The sequence below is a fragment of the Harpia harpyja genome, chromosome Z, assembly GCF_026419915.1.
Source record: "Harpia harpyja isolate bHarHar1 chromosome Z, bHarHar1 primary haplotype, whole genome shotgun sequence".
Lineage (NCBI taxonomy): Eukaryota > Metazoa > Chordata > Aves > Accipitriformes > Accipitridae > Harpia > Harpia harpyja.
In genome coordinates, this window is record NC_068969.1 from 39,000,273 (window position 1) to 39,020,256 (window position 19,984).

The 19,984-nt window shown below is 42.8% G+C and overlaps 1 protein-coding gene across 1 annotated transcript in view; it reads left to right on the plus strand.

Moving 5' to 3' along the window:
* The first annotated feature begins 487 nt into the window (after positions 1 to 487).
* The window catches only part of MUSK (muscle associated receptor tyrosine kinase), a 56,331-nt gene continuing 36,834 nt past the window's right edge, over positions 488 to 19,984 (plus strand). Inside the window, exons 1-5 of the mRNA XM_052776571.1 lie at positions 488 to 584; positions 4,796 to 4,922; positions 8,146 to 8,297; positions 9,732 to 9,859; positions 10,381 to 10,522. Of these exons, the coding sequence (XP_052632531.1) occupies positions 488 to 584; positions 4,796 to 4,922; positions 8,146 to 8,297; positions 9,732 to 9,859; positions 10,381 to 10,522 (646 nt within the window). The remainder of the gene's footprint in view (positions 585 to 4,795; positions 4,923 to 8,145; positions 8,298 to 9,731; positions 9,860 to 10,380; positions 10,523 to 19,984) is intronic.

Consider the following 19,984-nt stretch of genomic DNA (forward strand, 5'->3'; position numbering starts at 1 on the left):
GCAGGGCAACAGGTGGCATATTGCAGCCAATCATCAAAGTTTATAATAAGACAGAGGGAGTGCATGTGAGAGAGAGAGGAGAAAAAACAAAAAAGAGGGGGACTAGGCTGAATGAAAATCCAGTGGCAAGCATTTTTTCCACTACTGCACTTACACAGTGCTGAAATAAATGCCTGGTGACTTCGCAGCACTGCGGTAGGGTACTGCCCTGGAAATGCATTTGCCCATTGTACTCCTCTCTGTTTGCTTAGAAGGAATTCAGAAGGGATTTGCTTTCTCTTGTTTCACAAGCCCCACGCTTTCACACTGACCGAAGTGGATACTCACCAGCTGGCCACGTCCATCACCCCTGCCGGGTGGGAGAATTCCTGATTATACTTAGATCCCACAGACCCTGCTCCATCATTAGCCGACAAGCTCTGCTTGCGCACCGCCATCTGAAATGCAGCCGGCCGGGAGCTCCGCACGCCTTGCCTGAAGAAGCCAGATGCCTTCTGTATCAAATATGAATGACCTGCTGAAGGTGCCCCTGGTGCACGTCCTCACCCTGGCAGCCCTCAGCTTGGCCAACACGCTCCCAAAAGGTTTGCTTGGAGGGGCTTTTGCCCTGCTCTGCTTCTGCCACTTGCTGAAGGAGGTTTTGCAAAGGGGAAGGCGTCTCTGGTAATGGTGGGTTGGGTGGTGCGGTAGCGTTCCTGGAAGGGACAAAAATGTGCTGCTTTTGGTGATCACTTCACTGCTTTTAGAAGGATAGCAGTGAAAATAATCTCATATTTGTGTCTGGGATTGAAGGTTCTTTGTCTAGGAAGGACACGTAGTCCCGTTGCAATGGGCAGGGGAGACTTTGGGGTTCAGCCTGGGTGGGATGGACATTTCTCATGTCAAAGGAAGCTTACAGGTTTTAATGGCTAGTAGCCCAAGACTTGTGGTGTTCTGCTTGCCTGTGTATGCTTATAAATATATAAAGCTCAAAGAAGAAGTGAATAGCTATAATGTCTTTACAGAGCGTATGTATAGAAATACAAATATGCATGGTTTGTATTGCATATAACATAAAAGTTATTATACCTTCTTCCTCTCTTGTGTGCACGCACACATACTTTTAGCCAACACAAGAACAGAAAAAAACCTGTTTAGAAAAGTCTTTGAGGGACAAAGTACAAAAGTAGTCTTCTGGACGTATAGTCTGGTAACCCTGTGGACAAAAGGTTTTGCTGCATGGTGATTGTCAGGAGCCATTCAAAGTATACCAGAAACTGCAGCTTCAGGAAAACAAAAAAACCCTCAAGCAGGATGCCAATATTCACCTGTTAGGCCAGCACCACAGCTCTTGCAGGGCTGTGCTCTTACAATTGTTAGTCTGGTTGGCCTCAAGATGGAAAAAAAAGAAGGTCTTTTCTTTATAAAAAAGTTTTGAAACAAAAATGTTAATTTTTTCCTAAGACACTAAAGTAAGTTGGTAAACCCAGGTCTTTTTGAAAGCTGTGGTAAGACAGGATTGGAGAGACAAGAAAAAGAAAGAGGAAGAGGATTGATTTTTGTTGGTGGCGCAGTGCAATGAAGAGATACACATCCTTTCTTAAAATGTCACAGGTGGCTGAATTGCCTTGTTCCCCAAGAGAGGTTGAAACGCGACTACAGCCCAGCGGTGTCCTATAGAGGTTTTGCAGCATTAGCTGGAAACGTGAATGAGTGGCTTTTGACCAGAGGAACTGCAGTATCTCCATGTGTCTGCAATGCTGCAGGGGAGACTGGTTCTGTTTTCTGCTTTGTTTTGTTTGCCTTGCTTGTCTTGTTTTGAAAGTGAGAATCCAAAACCGAAGCTGAGCAATTTGGGAGCTTCTGGTGGGCTGGGGATAGAAGGGGATTTGGCTTTCTCATGGGCCCCGTGACTGGCCTTGGGTCATTTTGCTATCTCCAGAAACTACAGCCGACATCCAGAAAAATGGCACCAGTGTGGCTTTACAGATATATAAATTAATTGATTTTCAATGTTATTTAAAGCCACAGGCTACCTAAAAAGTGTCAGAGAGCCCCAACGGATGCACACGGAAAGGTCTGGCGCCGTTTCTATATGCTGATACATATGTTTGTACACATTGTTTAAATTTTATTTTCCCACGTTAAAATCTGGTAATGAAGGCATCATAAGTTCTGATTGCTTTCCTGAGAAAACACGGACTGACACTAACACCTGACCTTTTTGGACGACTTTTAGAAGCAGACACCATCTCAGCCATTTTGGGGCTCTCTCGCCACCTCACGACAAAATGGCGGCGTGCTCCACCGCTTGCTGTCCCCTGCAGACGCGCCGCGCGTCCTTCAGCCTCGTGCCCTCTGCCCCCTCACGCTGGCTACAGGAGCATTGCCTTCACCTCCCTGCTGGCCCAGCACTCGGTTTTAATATCGGAAAGGTAAAAAGGAGCATAGGAGAAAATGACACATTGCTGTGGCTGTCACGGTTGCTCTTTGAGGATGTAGAATTTGGGGAGGCAGCTGTAAAAAACAGTTCCCTTTCTGCTTTTACCACAGTTAAAGTGCTGTCGGTTTGGACAGTATTTTCTATGAGTATGGGCTTGATTCTGCCCTAAGGGCTGTGCACTGTCTTTCAGAAGATGCCAGATCAGACTGGTGTAAGCAATATTGCTAAGGATAATTCTGTCATCTGTTGAATAAAAGAGATACCATAAAAGTACTTAACTGTTGCTAGAGAATTTATTTAACAAATAAAACTGACAGCCCTTGTTTGCCCAAAGAATAAAATACTGTCGTGATGCACACTGGCTCTTGGTACAAATCTAACTTTATTAGTTGTGAGAATGGCCATGCTTATCGTGATAACACAGTTATAAAACTGGTTGCTTTGAATTTCGGTTACTGTAAAAATTTACATTTCTCAGGGTTAAAAAAGCATCCTTCTAGAGATCAAGGCATGGGGACAACAGCAGTAAAAACATACTATATAAAATTAGATTGTAAAACCCCATTTCAGCCAGGCTTAATGCCATCAAAACCTGATAAACTCTGTCATAAAATAACAACGTCCCCTTTGAAGTAGACAAGATAGCCATCGGTGGAGGTTACTCTCCTAAGACAACCTTCAGTAGCAGGGAAATTTAGGCTTTATGAAAATCTTCCATTTGGTTTCACTGGTGTGGGATTCATCTGGGGTGCAGTATGGATGATTACTTCTACCTAGCGTGACCCAAAATGACTCAGTAAGTTGAAGCCTGATACAATTTGAAGCAGTGATCTTAAACAATGAATCTGACACAAGTGTGTTTTAACTAATGTTTAGTTAATATAATCTTTAGTGCTACCTTAGCTGTAGTTTTAAGATCTTTTTATAGAAGTAAAGTCATTACCAATTATGCAATCTGAAGTCATATAATCTAGAAATATTATTGAGGCAGATTCATTCTAATGTCATTTCAAAAGTGTTAGGACTTTTACATAAACCTGATAGTGGAAGCCGATCCTTTCTTCCTCTAGCTTCATTCCAGCTGAGCTCCAATGACAATCTAGTTTTTACTCCCATGTAAATTGAAAAAGCATTGAGGTAAAGGCTTTCTATTATTCTCGGTCACTTAAATTGAAGTGTCTTGTATTTTGCCTTTTTTTTTTTAGGAGGGAGGGGTAAAATGAATGTAGTTTATTTTTTGCCTGGAGTTAAATCTTACTGTATTGAGGAGGGCCAGCAGATACAGTGCAGGCAGGATTTTCTGGTGAAAAGACACACAGTGTGCCACATACTGCTACAGTCAGCGAGGAACACGAAGATTCCTGCACCCTCTGTTCATTTTCAAGATGGTGTTTCAGGAATATGGTATGAACCCAGGTCATCTCAGCACAGCTGTCAATGAAATCCAGTCCAACAAATATTGGATGTGTGTCCCTCGCAACCATAGATTAAAAGTCATTCAAGCGTTTTCGGAGGCAATGGCTGCAATGCATACCATGCTCAGGGAAAGCAATTCACTAGGGGTACCCTTTGATCCCTTCCAGCTGTGCTTCAAGTCTTTTACTAGGGCGATGGAAAATGTTTCTAAAGATACATTCAAATAATATATGATGACAGGTCTGTGATAATAAGCATCAGACACAGCTATTAGACTTCTAACCCTGGTGCTACTTGGTTAGAAAAGGCAAGAAAAAGAGATTGCGTGCTAGTCATGCCACAAATCTGGAAGACCTCAAGGGCCTTTACGAGCCTGGCTTTGAAAAATATAGTGCTGTATAACAGGTTTTTTTAAAAAAGAGAAATAGTTGAGTGGAACAAACCCCATATTAATGACGAAGAAGCCCAAATCTCATGCATTATGCGTTAATAAGGAGGCACTGTGCCCACTCCAGAAGCAGGTCATCTTAGCTTCAATTTGCATGCTGCTCATTGCACTTCCAGCCCATGCAATGTCACCTCCATAGCAGGGGGACAGCCTCACCTGTGTCCTCACAGTATGACACCTGGTGCTGTGCACCTTGGGGGAGAGAAGCGTTAGAAACACAGGATGCATTGGGCTTGCTGCAGCTGCCCCACGCTTGGGTCTTTCTGTTTTGCACCCTATAGAGAGAGCATGAGGGAAAATGCAAACAACAGAAGGCTGCAGCTACAAATGTGGAGGGACCTGTGTTACAGCAAATGCTTGGAGGCTGTGCAAAGAACCTCTGCACTGGGGAAAAAGCCATGGATGACCCTGCAGGGACACGGTTGCCTCCACTGAAGGAGTGTGGCAGGATGCATGCCTGTGTGTGGGAGGCACCAGGAGGTTTTAACATTTTCACTTCCTTCACACAGCTCCCTTGATCAGCACTCCTCTGGAAACTGTGGATGCACTGGTAGAGGACGTCGCCAAGTTTGTCTGTGTAGTGGAGTCGTACCCTGAGCCAGAGATTACGTGGACACGCAACAGCATTCCCATCAGGTAGGGAGCGGACCCAGCCCTCTCCAGCATCTCCTGTCAAAATCGTCAGGGCTTTCCTTCATGATAAAGGAGATATCTGGAAATATTAAAACGGGTCTGTGCCAGGGAAAAGGGTGAGTGGCTGTAATTATATAGACATCTGTTTTCCTTAGGGAGTGATAGGAGCACCTGGGGGTTGCTCTTGCAGCTTCACACATTTGAGCTTGGAGACAGTTGCAAGCAATGCAAGGAGTTTGCTCTCCGGCTTCAGACAATGCAATCTGCTCTGTTCCTCAGTTCATGCATTTACGAAGGAGGACCATGCTGTATAATATTTAAAAGGAACATTGCCAGACTTGTTGCCTGAGTGTCTGCAATGTGCTTGGAAACTTTGCATGGAAGGGGTCATATCATCCTATTCTTGTTTGCTTCTAGTTCTGGATCTGACAGTAGAAAACTGGCTTCTTGTTGTTATGCACAGTCAGACATTAACCACCAGGCATCAAGGTGCTGCCGAAGAAGGTAGCCTTGGAAACATGTTATGGAAGTTGCTACCATTGCTTTAGCTCTGCTGCTGCAGACAAGCTCTTGCAAATTAAACTGTACCTGATCTTCCAACTCTGAAATCACATTACGTCTGCCACATGGCTTCACATCAGTTTCTTGTTCTAGATCACTGTTAGTGATTCCCTCTGTAAGGGAAAATTACAGAACAATCTCTGTGTAACACAGTTAAGGCCTGCTGTCCATAAGAGATGTCCATCTTAGGCAGATGGTCACCTGAAGCACAGTTCCTGCTATCGGAGTCAAACATCCAAACAGCCCTTGAACCATTGGCTCGGGAAACTCCAAATAAGTCAGCAGCAGCAGGAGGTCTTACTGCTAGGAAGACCATTTTAGAATAGGAGAAAAGCAGAACACTACACATATGCACACTGGCTTTCAGAAATCTTTTCTTCACTGCCTGCAACAGAACCTCAGCAAAACCCCAGTCCCAATGCTGTGACTCTGGCCTTGTTGCAGGATAGAGGTCTGAATTTCCACGGATGTTATTTCCAAATCAGATCGCCTTTGTCCTAATTCCTTCCCCATCAGTGACACCATGCCTGAAAATCAAAGCTGGAAGAGGAAGGCATTCATGCAGGATCATGGAGATTACATGCCATGGTCTTTAAAACTTCACTCTCTCTATGTTCTAAGATCATATGAAAACCAGATCATTTCTCACCCCAATCCCCACTTCCAGAAGCCCAACACACCTTTCTAAAAGCCATCCCTCTCTCTCTGAGGCACAGTGCCTTTTTCACAACCTTGGCCAAAATGGAAAATACTGATCAAAAAGCTCTGCTGGTGAGGCCAGAGAGCTCAGGTGCTTCGTTCCTTTACTGGGGCTTCTGGAGCAACACTAATAGCAGCAACTATTTCACTTTCCCAAAGCTGTGTTGGCATTAATAGTCAGTGCTGCTGGATACAAAAACTCAGACCAAAGACAGGGAAATAAATAAGCTGAAAATATTTCTATTACTTTCCAAGAACATGGATGAAAGTATTTGACAATGGAAAAAGATCAGATCAGTGGGCTTTTTTTTCTGAAAAAAACATATAAACGCATTTATGTGCTTGTGTGTGTCTATGTATCAAACTTCAAAGGGGCTGGTTATTGCAAGCAATAAATATCTGTTATTTTATTTACAAAATTTTCTTCTTTTGCCAAGGTCCCAGCACCCTGAACAGAAGGCTAAGCTAACCTTCAAAACAAAAAAGTATGTAAACATTCAGCTTCAATGGGAATAGTGCCAGGACAGAGGCTCTTGTAAGCACTAGTCTTCTGGAAGCACCTTTCCTTTTGGCGTCCCAACCCGTGCAAGTAGACTGACAAGTGCCCTGTGCTGAGTGAAATGGTTACCTGCCCCATCTCCCAGGGCAGGGCTGCCTGGGGTGAGCCTTCCTCAGGGAAAGAAGGGAATGGAGCATGCACTTCTTTTACACGGTGGATGAGTTCATTGTACTCTTCTCAGGGTGAAAAAGAGGAGGGAGATACCAGACTGAAAGGCGAAAAGCTGTTGAAAGGAAATATGTGCCTGTAACATCATAAATGGCACATTCAGATTACTCTGTGACTGCTGTACAATTTTTAACAGTAATAGGCAAAACAGGACATACTTAGACATCAGGTATTTGTGATAGTTTGGGAGACAATCCTCAGGTCAGATCCCTTTTGCTACCGTTCTTCAGAATCAAAGGCCAATTGCATGAAAGTGCTTCCAAAAAGCGTCAACAAAGGTGTGAAAATCAAACATGGAGGAATTTATGAAATGTTATGCAAATCTTGTTCCACTGAAGTTTTACTATACTTTTCCAGTTTTGCAGTGAAAATCAGAGATCAGCCCTCTGCTTTCTTACCACCTTTCTTTCTGCCTCTCCCTTGCTCCTGCACACGTACACACACACACGTGCACACTCCATACTCACAAACAGAATTGGTCTTTGCTCTGCAGACTTTGTTACAATATCTTGTACCTTTGTTGCTCCACCTTCTGGGCTTTTCTTTACTTCTCTGAAGTCTTCAGGTTAAAGCCTGCTGTCATTAAACTGTAACTATCCTTGCATCCTCTAATCTTTACATGGCTTCTTTTCTTCAGTGCATTTCTTTGCTTGTTTGTTGGTTTGGTTTTTTTTTCCAAAAAATAGACAAAACCACTCCTGGATGCAGACACAAAAATACTTGTTTTTTGGTTTGCATCTTTCTTCTGCAACACTAAAAATCTTTCCATAACTTTATCTGTTTAGTGAAAAAAAGATTTTTTTTTTTTTTAATCTGAAGAAGGTTTCTTTAAAAAACTTCAGCCAGTTCCAGTTCCTATATAGGCAGTCCTTCCCTTGCACTGAGTGATTATATCTAAAACAGGACCCAGCTGGATAAGATTACTTGTGCTCATGCCTGTCCTTGGCCAGACAGAAACCCAACCGTGGTATGTACTTACTTTACCAATACCTGACTGGAGGAAGAATTGCCACCATGCTGGTGGAAGTCAAGAACCGCATGTTCTAATTAGGACCAAACCAAATCTTAAGGCCCAACTCAACAATTTCAGTGCCTTCCCTTCTCTTTGCAGGTTGAAAATAAAAAGTAAAACTTATTGCCATTTGTAGTGTTGTCAGCGGTCTGCAGATACAAATGCAATTCCCCCTGTCTGTCCCCAGCTGTCCCCCCACCCCTGACAATCTGTGCTGTGCCCTGCAGGCTGTTCGACACCAGGTACAGCATACAGAGAAATGGGCAGCTCCTGACCATTTTGAGTGTGGAGGACAGTGATGATGGGGTGTACTGCTGCACTGCGGATAATGGTGTTGGAGCAGCCGCGCAGAGCTGTGGGGCTCTCCAAGTGAAAATGCGTAAGTAGGAATGTAATTTCTTCCTGACACCATGTGAGCGTGTAATTGAGAGCCTGAGCAGACCCCCAGGTATGGCCCCTGGCGGTCCGTATTCAGGGCAGACCCATGTTCCTGTGGGGCTGGGTGCAGTCCTTTGAGGCAGAAACATAGCATATTGGATCATATCTTAACTAAAAGCAGTTGTGATTATTCACTTTGAATAACACACACTTGTGCTAGGATCAGAGGAAATGTTTGCATAGCAGGGGATAAAATACAATGCTTTGAAGAACGTCCTTTGTACAAAACTTCGTAAAAGCAGCACAATTTGATAGATTAGACCTCCATAGCAATACTGCATAAATCCCTTGTGAATTTTAAACATAAGATTTCACTAATCAGATTTATGCCTGAGGATGGCAAAAGCAAGTAAATGCTGTTCAGATGTTCTTAATAGCAGTCTTGAAAGGTCTGGAGCACAGTGGTGTAAATATCATCCCACGTGGAAGGCTGAGGACTGGTTCTTGCAAGGGGCTATATACGTGCTGAACTCAGTCAAGCTGAACTCACATGGCTGCAGTTATTTACACAAACACTTAAAAGGGCAGCTGAGATATATCCTGGCTAAAGCATCTGTGTGTAGTAAAGGATTTGTTTGCACTAATGAGCATGACCCTCCAAGTCTGGTAATTCTGGGGCTCTCCAGTACCCCAGTCGCCTGCACATGGGGGCCAGGAGGTGATGCTCTCTGAAGATCATTTTTCTGCTGGTTCAGTATCATGCAAGGGAGGCAAAACTTCAGATGTCCCAAAACACTGAGATGAAGATCTTTTTTACTCCCAGTTCAGAGTAAGCTAAGCCATGTATTTCTTTGGGTAAAATGGATTTAAATTAGTCCCATATTAACTTTAAGGGAGTTTGATTGGTTTTTTGTTTTCTTTAAGGATTCTTTCTCCTTTTTACTAGCATAGTTATAAATCCTTCAGTTAGGGACATTAATTGAGTTTACATGCCCTTCTTGCTGAGCTAGAGACAAGCCTGGGTTAAAACTATTTCAACACCGATTCACTCCAGATCTGAGTTTTCACGCAAGACATTGTTTATGCAGTGAAGAATGTCAAATCCTGGAATGCAAACATTCTTCAATATTGGAAATACTCTTATCTGGATTTGGATTTTAGCCCAGGCCCTAATTCAAATGACTGTCAAACTCCACTGCTGAAAACAAATAACCCATGCAAGTTAGCTGCTTTTGTGTCCATAAACTGAAACTCTGAATGCTGTGCTTAAGAAAGTTTTTTCTTTCCAAGGCAGCTCATGACCTACTAAGACCGCTCTATCTTTCAGCAATGTACAGAAAAAGCAGCAGAGATTTTGTTGTCATTTCTGAACTTGTCCTATTCTAGTATCTCTTAGCTTCAGTTCAACTTTAATTTTAGACTTTTCAAATTTTAGGACCCAAAATAACCCGACCACCTATAAATGTGGAAATAATAGAAGGGTTAAAGGCTGTTCTTCCATGCACCACAATGGGGAATCCAAAACCTTCTGTTTCATGGATCAAAGGAGAAACAGTTGTAAAGGTGAGTAGAGAGTGAAATTTAAGTAATGTTAACTATTCTCGAAAGGTACTGTGTTAAAATATTAGCATCACTTATAGCATTTGTAAATTCTAGTTGCTAGGAAGCAAGCATTTGGAAAATCCAGGGCTCATCTCAAAGGTCTGCATCTGCAATAATTCTGCCTATAAATCAAATATTCTCCGTGTAACTAGATTTTATATTTTACATATTTATTACTAGTAAGGGTTGCCAAATGCTGCTGAATGCACTTGTTAGTGTTCTCATAAATAAGAGCTACTGAGCAGCCTAGCTAAGATTCAGGGCTCTTTTGAAGCTGTAATTCACTGATCTGCAAAACCAGGGATGGATGAGTGTGTCATGACAACGCTGAGCAGGAAGAGCTGGCCCTAAATCCTTTAGCTGTAGGACAAGATAAATAATTTTCATGTGTGTAAGCCCAATCTTTGCAAGCAGATATTTGGTGCTGCTTGTGTGCAGCCTGCATATAGAGCCCTCACATCAATCGCTTCTTCCTCTGGCAGGAGAATGCTCGCATTGCTGTCCTTGATTCAGGGAATTTAAGGATCCACAATGTTCAGAGAGAAGATGCAGGACAATATCGATGTGTTGCCAAGAACAGCCTGGGCACAGCCTATTCAAAACCTGCAACTGTGGTAGTGGAAGGTGAGTAACCCTTGCACTGAGCTCCAGCTCCGCTTGCCAGCTCCTCATGCATACTTGGTTAACCTGTATTAACCTGAAGTATCACATTGATGTTGACAAAAACATCCTAGGGTGTGACCCAAAAGGTAGAAGAAGGGAAAGGAAGGGAAAGCAGAGAGAGAAACAGAGAAAGTTTGTCCACACCTGCTCCCATTGCTGGCTGATGGTGAAAGGGACTATCTGTGGAGGTCCTTGTCCACGTCTGCTCTGGTGGGATATTTGTCTGAGTAAGGACTCCCAAATACGTTTTTCCTTCTGACTGATGGTTTCCAAGATGCCACCTTGTTTCTTGTTTGCGAAGTCCCACCAGACCCATGGGTTATACATTATGGCTTGTGAAAATGGACAAGTAGAAAGCTGATGGCCCTGGAAACTCACTGCAAAGAGCCTGATCAGAGAGAGCTGCAGCTCTTTCACAGCAAACAGTGAAGCATTTTGCAGCATTGTGTATGTCCCCCTTCCTTTCCTCTTATTTTCCATCTGTATTGCTTGATTCTTCAGGTAAACAGAGCTTTTCTCTTTGAGGACTTGAACATTTTCTGCCTGCTAAACTGAACACGAGATTGATTTTTCAGTTTCTGTTCTTTATGTGCTCAGTGTCTGTCTCTTATTTACAGAAGGTGTTTGCTTTGTGGTATAAATCATCACCAGTTTCAGAGTGCTGAGACCAGTGGACTGCAGGGGAACCCAAATGTAGGCAGTGAGGCATTCAATGTTCCCGAATCCTATGAGAAAAGTTGGGTTACGCAAGATTTTGCGGAGTGGGAGAAGGGATGACTGACTCAGTAGATGAACTAATTTTTATTTCTTTTTCAGAATGACTGCACTGTAGAAAGTGGAGAAGGGTCCCCATTTGCCTAGTAAACTTCAAAAGATTTTTGTAGGTTACATTTGGCTTGGGACTATCAGAGGTTACTTAGGGTGCAATCCCATTTCTAAGAAGACCATTGACTTTCTTCTGGGAGTGGGATCAGGTATATTAGCTCCAACTACAAATTACTGTAGGTCTGCTGTCTCCCTAAAAAATGCATTCATTTTTCAGTTTTTTTTTTTTTTTTTAAAATATTTACACGTACAGACTTCAAGTATGTTAGAAATTCCTTAAATGCTTTAAAACAGGAAGGCAGCTATTCCTAATCTAGATTCAGAGTTGTACTCCTCCTGAGCTACAAGCGATGGGGCACACTAAAGACACTGGGATCTGGCTGTGAACCGCTTGCATCTTGGGTTTTGGTTTGGCCCCATCACTGAGGCAGTGGCCAAAGGCTTGTTAAGAATTAACTGTGAATGGCAAATACTCAGTGCCATGCATAAAATGGCTCCCCACCCCCCATGCTGAAAGGCCTCAGGCACTGGGATTTTATTGCTTGGGATCCACCAGAGTCAGTCAGGAAATCCAAAAGCGGCCTGGAACTACACAAAAATCCAGGCTGCTAAGATTGATATCTTGTTTTGTCACTGTCTCCAGAATTATGCAGCCGCCTGTTAATTCAAGGAATGTCAAAATAATCCACAAATATCCTACTCGCAAAAGAGAGCCTGTGTGTTGCTCTTTTTAAAATGAGGAAGATTAGTTCTTAATTAATCAATGGGCCCTTCGTGCTCCCACACAAACTATCCCCTCATGTTCCATTCATGTGTTGGGTGAACAAAGCAATACTGTTCTCCAGGCTCGCCTTGGTTTGTCTGGTAGGGCACCCATATAATATACCTCGTTTCAGGCTGCCACCCAAACTAGACTCATGCATGTTTGTTTTACTTTTTTGGCTTCCAAAATCCAAAGGTAATAATCCTGACCGCAGCTTGCTGTGTATACAGATCCCTTCCCCACTCAGTATTTTATATTAATTCTCATGGATATTTAGCATACATACATATGCACATACCTGTGTATGCACGCAGGTATGAGCACACACATACATCCCCTCCACGGACCTTTTATCACTATTTTTAGTATCCCTCCCCTCCTACCTCTTCCACCCCCTTAGTATCAGCATTTTAAAATAACTCCAAGCAAATAAGCATCTAAAATTACTTGATACAGAAAAATCACACTTCAGTCCGTCTTCTTTGAGCAATTGCTATGTTCAGAAAACTTATGAAAATATGTTGTTTGTTGCTTCTCTGTAATAACACTACAATGTTTTTTCTTAAATCTTGGTGCTACCATTCACTGGAGTTACCACCCTGCATAGTGTGGCTTAATATTAAAATAAAATGACTAAGCATGGCTGGTTAACTATGAATATTTAATCCCGAAGCAAATGCCCATTCAAAGAGCAGTGCAAATATTTATGCCCAGCTAAATCTAGATCAGGCGGGTCCTGATTTCTGGAAGAGGTTTCTAGTTTTCTGTTGTGAGCTTCCATTTGAACGGGTTCAGCATTAGTCTTGGAATTAGTTTCAGGCATTGTTCAAAGTGCAGGGTTGTCTAATTTCTTGAAAGATAAACTCTTTGCCTCCTGCATGCAGTCAGGCTCCTTAAAGTATGTAAGGTCAGGCACATGCTTAAATGACTTGCTGAAGCTGGGCCCAGAAACTACAGTAAGTCTCAAATACATAAAATTATCTATGCTGGATCCACTCATTCAAACTGATGATAATCTTGGCCCAAGCGTTTACACCACTGAGGTGCCTTACAGTGCTACTTCTTGTCTGGTTTCAGTGGTCCTGGGTAAAATAATTTGAAGAATGCTGCTATTTTGATTTTCCAAATATTTCTTCTCCATTCCCTGTTGGCTTTCCTCAACATTTATAATACTGGTCTCTATCTATTACTTTTAAAGCACAGCTTTAATATTTTTAAAGCTTTATTATTTTTAAAGCAAAGTAAAAATAATTTGAGTAACAATTTTAGATTAATATTGAGGTGCACTTCTTGTCAGGAGAAAGCAAGCAGCGGAGGCCTTTCTTAGTAGAACTGAATTTTCAGTTGTTCGTGATTTTTGTCAGTGAATGGGGCAAGGGAGATAAGGATCCTCTGGGTGCTGCCCCCTGCATGGACTGGTCCCTTGCCAGGGCAGCCTGCTTGCTCTCCCGGGGCACTTTTCAGGCACCAGAGTTCAGGTGATGAACTAGTGAACTCTCATCACTTAAAGAGTTTTAGTGTCCAGAACTGGGTCAGGTTTTTAATTAGAAGGGTTGAAAAACCTGTCCTTTTGGACTGTGTTTTTTCCCCAGTTTGGGGCAAACCCACATGAATTTGGACACATGATGGTGAAGCTGATTCTTTCCTTAAAAGGCATAATCCATTAGGGGTGGAAACATGATCATAACAGACCTGACTGCTGGGTCTGTGGGAAGAGACAGGATCTTCACTGGGAACCATGCTGAGCCCACGGAGAGCACTGCCCTTACCGAAAGGCTGCCTGGTGTGCCTGGAGGGTGTTAGGAGGAGAAGCAGAGCATGGGGCATCCTCTTGATTTGACACCAGGGAGCAGGCACAGGAGGTGAAGGACAGGGAAGGGTCACAAGAGGCGAGTATTGGCCAAGAGAGCCAAGTGAGTGACCATGCAAGGTAGACAGCCCTCCTGCTGAAGGAGGGTTGTACACTATTTTTACGATATTGGTGTGTCCCGTAGCAATAAAATGACACACGCCTCTGGTTTAGCTCTGAGGGGACACCTCGGAGGAGCAGGGTTTTTTCTTTCCAACATGTGCTGGGGTCACTGTGAAGTGGTCCTCCACCAGCGCACTGGTTTCCAGCTGTGCGGAAGCTGCAAGGGTGTATTGAGTTGGCAACTTATGGAAGAAAGGACTAGTAGAAGTACTGGCATGAGGCAGAAGTGCAGTAGGCAGAAACAAGCCTTCTCCACACCGCTCTGCAAAGCAGAACAAATGACCAACGATCAGTTTGCTGGTTCTGTTAAAATTAGCATGTGAGGTTGACTTCCTGTTGCTCATATAAGTCCAGAGATGGCTAAAGGAGGTAACGTGCATTTAGATGAAGGAACAATATTATAAGCTTGGCTGTTTGCCAAGAAATGTGTTTTTGATTTCCTAGAGGCAACATTTCTGACCTGCAGTTTTGTATTAATTTTCTATCATCTTAAGCATTTTGCTAACTAGCTGTTTAATTGCTACATTATCAGTTTTGATAATGAACTTCTGTGAACCCTAGAGGAGAAGAGCATTTATATAGTGAAGCAGTACCTTGCCAAAGGATTTATACAAATTTCCTGTTGATTGCTGTACTGATGCCTAAAGTGAACCTGTGGCTGAAAGGTTCCTGGATGAATCCAAGATTCAGAACTATGGTAGAATAGAAGCATTTGCCTGCTTATCTGATCTGTAGTTCACACAGGTGTCTGAAGGCTGTAAGTTATTGACAAGATGTTGGCTGAGATGGCTAAGATGTTCCATCCAGCTTTACCTGAAGATCACTCCTTTGGAAATACATGAGAGAGCAGCTATTGCCTTCAGTAATGTCGAGAGTTGTCCTCAAGTAGAGGGCAGAAATTCCCATTGATGTCAGTGAAAACTGAGGGCAGGGTATACACTTTTAGGCTGTACCAAGAATGCATTTCTTGGCCCTCGTCGGAGCATTTGAAATCTGTAGGGTTTGCATGATAGGCATCATTAGTGAGACATTCATCTGTTTTTTCCTTCATGCATTGGACAGCTGTTTATGTAACATATGCTGTAGAACAGGAGGAATTTCAGTTTTCATTGCTGTTTGCAGTGACATTGATCCAGTCCATTAATAGGAGCAGTTCAGCAAAAGCTATTCAAGAGGTCATCAGGTTCAGCTTCTGGGCCTGCTGCCTAAAACTGTACACCCTCTGTGGTCCCCTCGGCTTGATGTGTGTAACAATGATATTCTCCATACCCATTATGTATAAATCGCAGGACATTGAAAGAACAAATTTAAAGCCACAAGCTCTTGCCTGGTAAGAGGCATGGGAATATTCCTGAGTATGCTTGTCACTAGGACATAGAGAGAAGCTGCCTGGTAGGGTTTTTTTAATGTGCAAAATAAATTCCACTGGTTTTGCTTTAATCTCTTGCTATCTTTTTCAGATGTGGTGCTTATAACGAATATGCAAAGCATATACAATTCCTGCATCAAATAAGAAGCGTCTATTGCAAAACAGCAGTAGAACAATATGTTTTGCGATGACTTACAGGCTTGATCGCCTGACCTGGGCTCTGTGTTCTGGCAGAGTTTTTTTGTCTGCTTTGGAGAATGTTTCCTTCTCTCCTTGGGGGAAGGAAAGTGCCACTTTATGACTTGGTAGAATGGGCTCCTGTCCTATATGTTCCTCATTCTTCAAAACAAAAAAGTCACGAAAGAAATTGAGAAGTTGACAGTGAATTGCTTACAGTTTAGAAGTAACAGCTGTTTATAGATGAAGCATAAAGCTATAAACCATATATTTCTTTATCAGCCTAATTTTTATCTTCAACTATGGAATAAGCACTTTCTGGTAATGAATGGAGTTATTGCCATTAAAATGTACAAAGGGTTGTGGTGGATTAGGCACTAACACAACTGAAGGTAGAATGTTCTTCTGAGAGGTGTCCTTCCATTCCAACAGAAGCATGTGAATGGAAGTCCTCTGCTGTAGGCACAGTCTGAATTGTCTACTGTGCTTTTTAGCCTTGCATACTGGGACTTTGAGGGCAGAAATCCTGAAAAAAAGGGGTTTCTTCCCCTGAGGATGAAGATCAAACTTCCTGTTGTGCCTTTCTAGCTGTGGCACCCAACCAGTAAAACCTCCGATGTTCCCAGTTTGCTCAGTGATGCATTTTTAATGTTGAACCAGAAATAAAAAGACCATAAATACATGGACTGTAATGTGAAAGGAAAGAGTACACAGATAGTCCTGTTGGTTGCATGCTGAGTTAGATGCATGTCCATCTTATGATTTATGTGAAGTTGAGCTTGATCTCCAGCCTGTGGCACCAGAGAGTTGTGGAATTGAAGAGTTTTGGCATATAGTGTGGGATAAGGTTTAGTTTTGAAGTCATCACAGTACAAAGGCATGTCTAGAAATTAGCAATCCTAAATCTGTCAGGAAACAAACAAACAAACAAACAAATTAGGTAGTACAAGTGCTGGAAGATCCAGTGTGCTCATCAGGAAACTAACTGGATTCTCCATGGATTTAATAACATGTTTGGATCAAATCTTCTCTGCAGTTTCCAACTGGCTGAACAGGGCATTGGTTGAGGGCTGCTGACCCTTTCTTTATCCAGGCAGTTTCATTCATCCCTCTGTCGAAGTGTTGCTCCTCCACTTCCTCCTACGCTACTATGTGACAGCACACGAAGCAAACAAATCAAAACAAGCGTAGAAGCAACACTCCTCATGCTCCCGACTTAGACATTGTTTGTTTTTGTGTTCCAATCCTGGTAGATAGAAGTCTTTTCCTGCCCACAGTTTATTGCTTATTACTATCTCCTAAAATAATACCCCGCCACAGGCCACAAAAATGTTCCCCTATAAGCCACTTGTGAGAACCGCCTTAGGCTTAAAAATAGGAAGATCCCTTGGAGAATCATCCCTTCAGAGGGAAGGATCTGTCAGGACAAGGGTAGATTTGGTCTAGATTTTTTTTTTTTTTTAAATCATTTTGTCTAATTCTTGGAGGCAGTGAGGGGACAGCAGTCTAGAAGACAATAGAAAGCAGTGCCTTGGCTATTTAGTTAAGAGACTATGCCCACAAAGTCTAAAGCACTAGCTTCCTTCAGCTGTTTTGTGGACCTCTTATGTAGTCTTGGGACAAATCTGCATCACAGATAAATCAAAAGACAAGAAAGTCACACCATAATTCAGGTAACAAGTATGAAAGTATGTATTTAGTCCAGCTAATCTATCAATTTGGATGGACCACATTCCAGAGATGGGCCCTATTTCAAATAGAAAACTGTCTCCAGATGTGCCATCCTGAAAGTTTTCTACAGTTTTGTTTCAACATGTCTGTATTTGGCATAGATGAAATAGGAAAGGGAGATACCAAGAGACCACCAAAGCATCCAGTCAGCAGTGTTACCCTGACTCTTGCCGCATTGCCCGTATCAGCTATAGACGTGAAATCTGAATTTTTATCTATGCCATCTTCTGAGGTAGGAAGTTTTGGGTGAGATGAATTGCTAATAGCAGACTGACAAGGAAGTTTGCAGTTTTGTATTTAAGTGCTGGGTGAAATTTCCTCAGGGAAATTCTGATACCGACACCAAGGAAGAGTGTTTGGCTCTGCCATGAGCAGAGGCAGAAACCCTGGGAAAAGATTTCCTTCCCTGTCCTCAGTGATGCTGGTGTACGTACCTGCAGGCAGTGTCCTATGGCAGTAAATGGTGAATACTGTGGTTTGCTGTTAAAAATTGCAAAGGGTTTGCAGGGAGGGAGCATTACAGGGAAAGAAAATAGTACTGAGCTTGCCTCTAATTACACCAGAGTAATTGACTGGGCTCAGTGGGGTCACATGGGCATGACTGGAAGCCCAGAATATCTCATTAAATCTCGTCCTACCTACTGCATTCACCAGAGCCATCCTGAGGTTCTCAGATGCTGCAGATATGACCATAGCCCTAATTACAGGGCAACAGGGCAAGCTGCAGAAGAAAGAAAACAGCCCCAGACCTTCAGCAAATGAATAAACAAGCGTAAACTATTCAGTTTGTTCCTGAGGCTTGCTCTGCTGTGACACAGGTATGTGGTGCACGCTGCCTTCGAGTAATTGTCGCCGGGTGGCCTCCTGCACTGAGGAGCTGCAAAGCAGGCCTCCTGGGAACATGAGGTTTCTCACAAGGCGTATAAAAGCAACTCTTCTTTAATGGGCATTTGAGCCTGCTATTCCCTTTTGCAAAAGCCGCTTTCCCCTAACAAAGAGTTTGGAAAGGCACTTAAAAAATATATGAATTTCTCACATCATTGCATGAATTGTGGTTTTAAGAAAAAAAAGAGATATTGTGGACAAAATCCCTTTGGCTTGTAAACTGTCTTGGGTAGCTAGGAAGCATGTGCTTCCTGCACAAGAACAAAGGGAGTAGAAGATAGAGAATATCCATGGCTATCAGATAAAGGGGGCCAGAGCAAACTGAGACAAGTATTCTGAAGTGATTGTTTTTTTACACTGAGAAACCAAGATAGAGCTGGGGCTGAAGATACAGAAGGGAGGGGTTTGAAGGCAACCTGGAAATTTTATAGAATCTATTTAAAAGACCAGTTTTGCTAAGTTGTCTGTGGACCAATACCATTTTTCTGAGACTGATGCTTTCTGTCTTCCAAGCACCACTTCCATCTTTCTCATTCAGGTAGCCTTGGTGGCAGTGAAGGCCCCGCTATTGTTTTCTGCTGTAACTGACTCTTCCAAACTGTACAACTCTAGATTTTGCTTCTAGCACAAACACCAGTTCTAGTGTCACACAATACTTCTAGAGTGTGTGTGCCTATACTATGGAACAGACAGTGTCTGCTGTTTTGCTGCTTTGTGTAGGAATGGTCCCCTCACATCTCTGAAATTGAATGCAGCCACAGGCAGCCCCTCAGAAAAAAGGCATCTCAAACTAGGAGTTGAGAATAGGGAACAATGTTGGATCTCTGTGTTAGGAGGGACTAGCAGAGTTTTCAGTGTTGAAAAGCAAGCATACATGGTGGATAAGGTAAGCAGGGAACAGGCTACTTGCTATCACCCCAAAACAAGAAACATCCTAGCAGCTACTGCTAGGAGCACTTTAAAATAGATGAAAGGAAGTACTTTTCACATGGCATGTAATTAAATTTATGGCATTGCTGTTACACATTGGTGGAGACCAGATGTCAGGATGCTGCAGGGCTTATCTCAGTTTTGGGTATCCCATAATTGCCTGCTCCATTCCTGAGAGTGGGAGAGAGGGAGACTTCTGTGCAGCTGTGGAGATTTCAGTACACGCAGGCAGACTGGCAGCCTCGGCAGCCATTGTGATCCACCGTCCGTGGCCCATCACGATGGCTGCTGAGGCCGCCAGTCTGCCTGTGTGTACTGGTCTCTTTCCCTCTGCTTGCTAAACACAACTGGAATGAGCAAGAGTTGCTCTTTAACTCAGGAGACTGGGAACTTCTTTTCCAGTTTCACATGCAATTGCGGGTAATGGCAGAGTTAAATGGCTCATGGTGTGTCTCCGTACTGTAGAAAAGCCAGAGAACTTTAGGGGAGGTTTAGAAGGGTCTTTCCTTCAGAGAAACCAAACACATATATAAGACCAGTACTGACATGAAAAGAATTTCCTTATTCATTTCCTTGGGAAGTAATTTGAACACGTTATCCTCACTTGTCCTTGAATCTGGTGTTTGCTCTGTATATAGAAATGAACACTTGTACAGAACAGGTTTTATATAGTTACACAGGATATAAGCTATCTATTTACATTTTACTCCTGGTTATTATAGCTTTGCATATTTGCACGGTCTGCTTTTAGGATTCCAGAGACATCTAGAT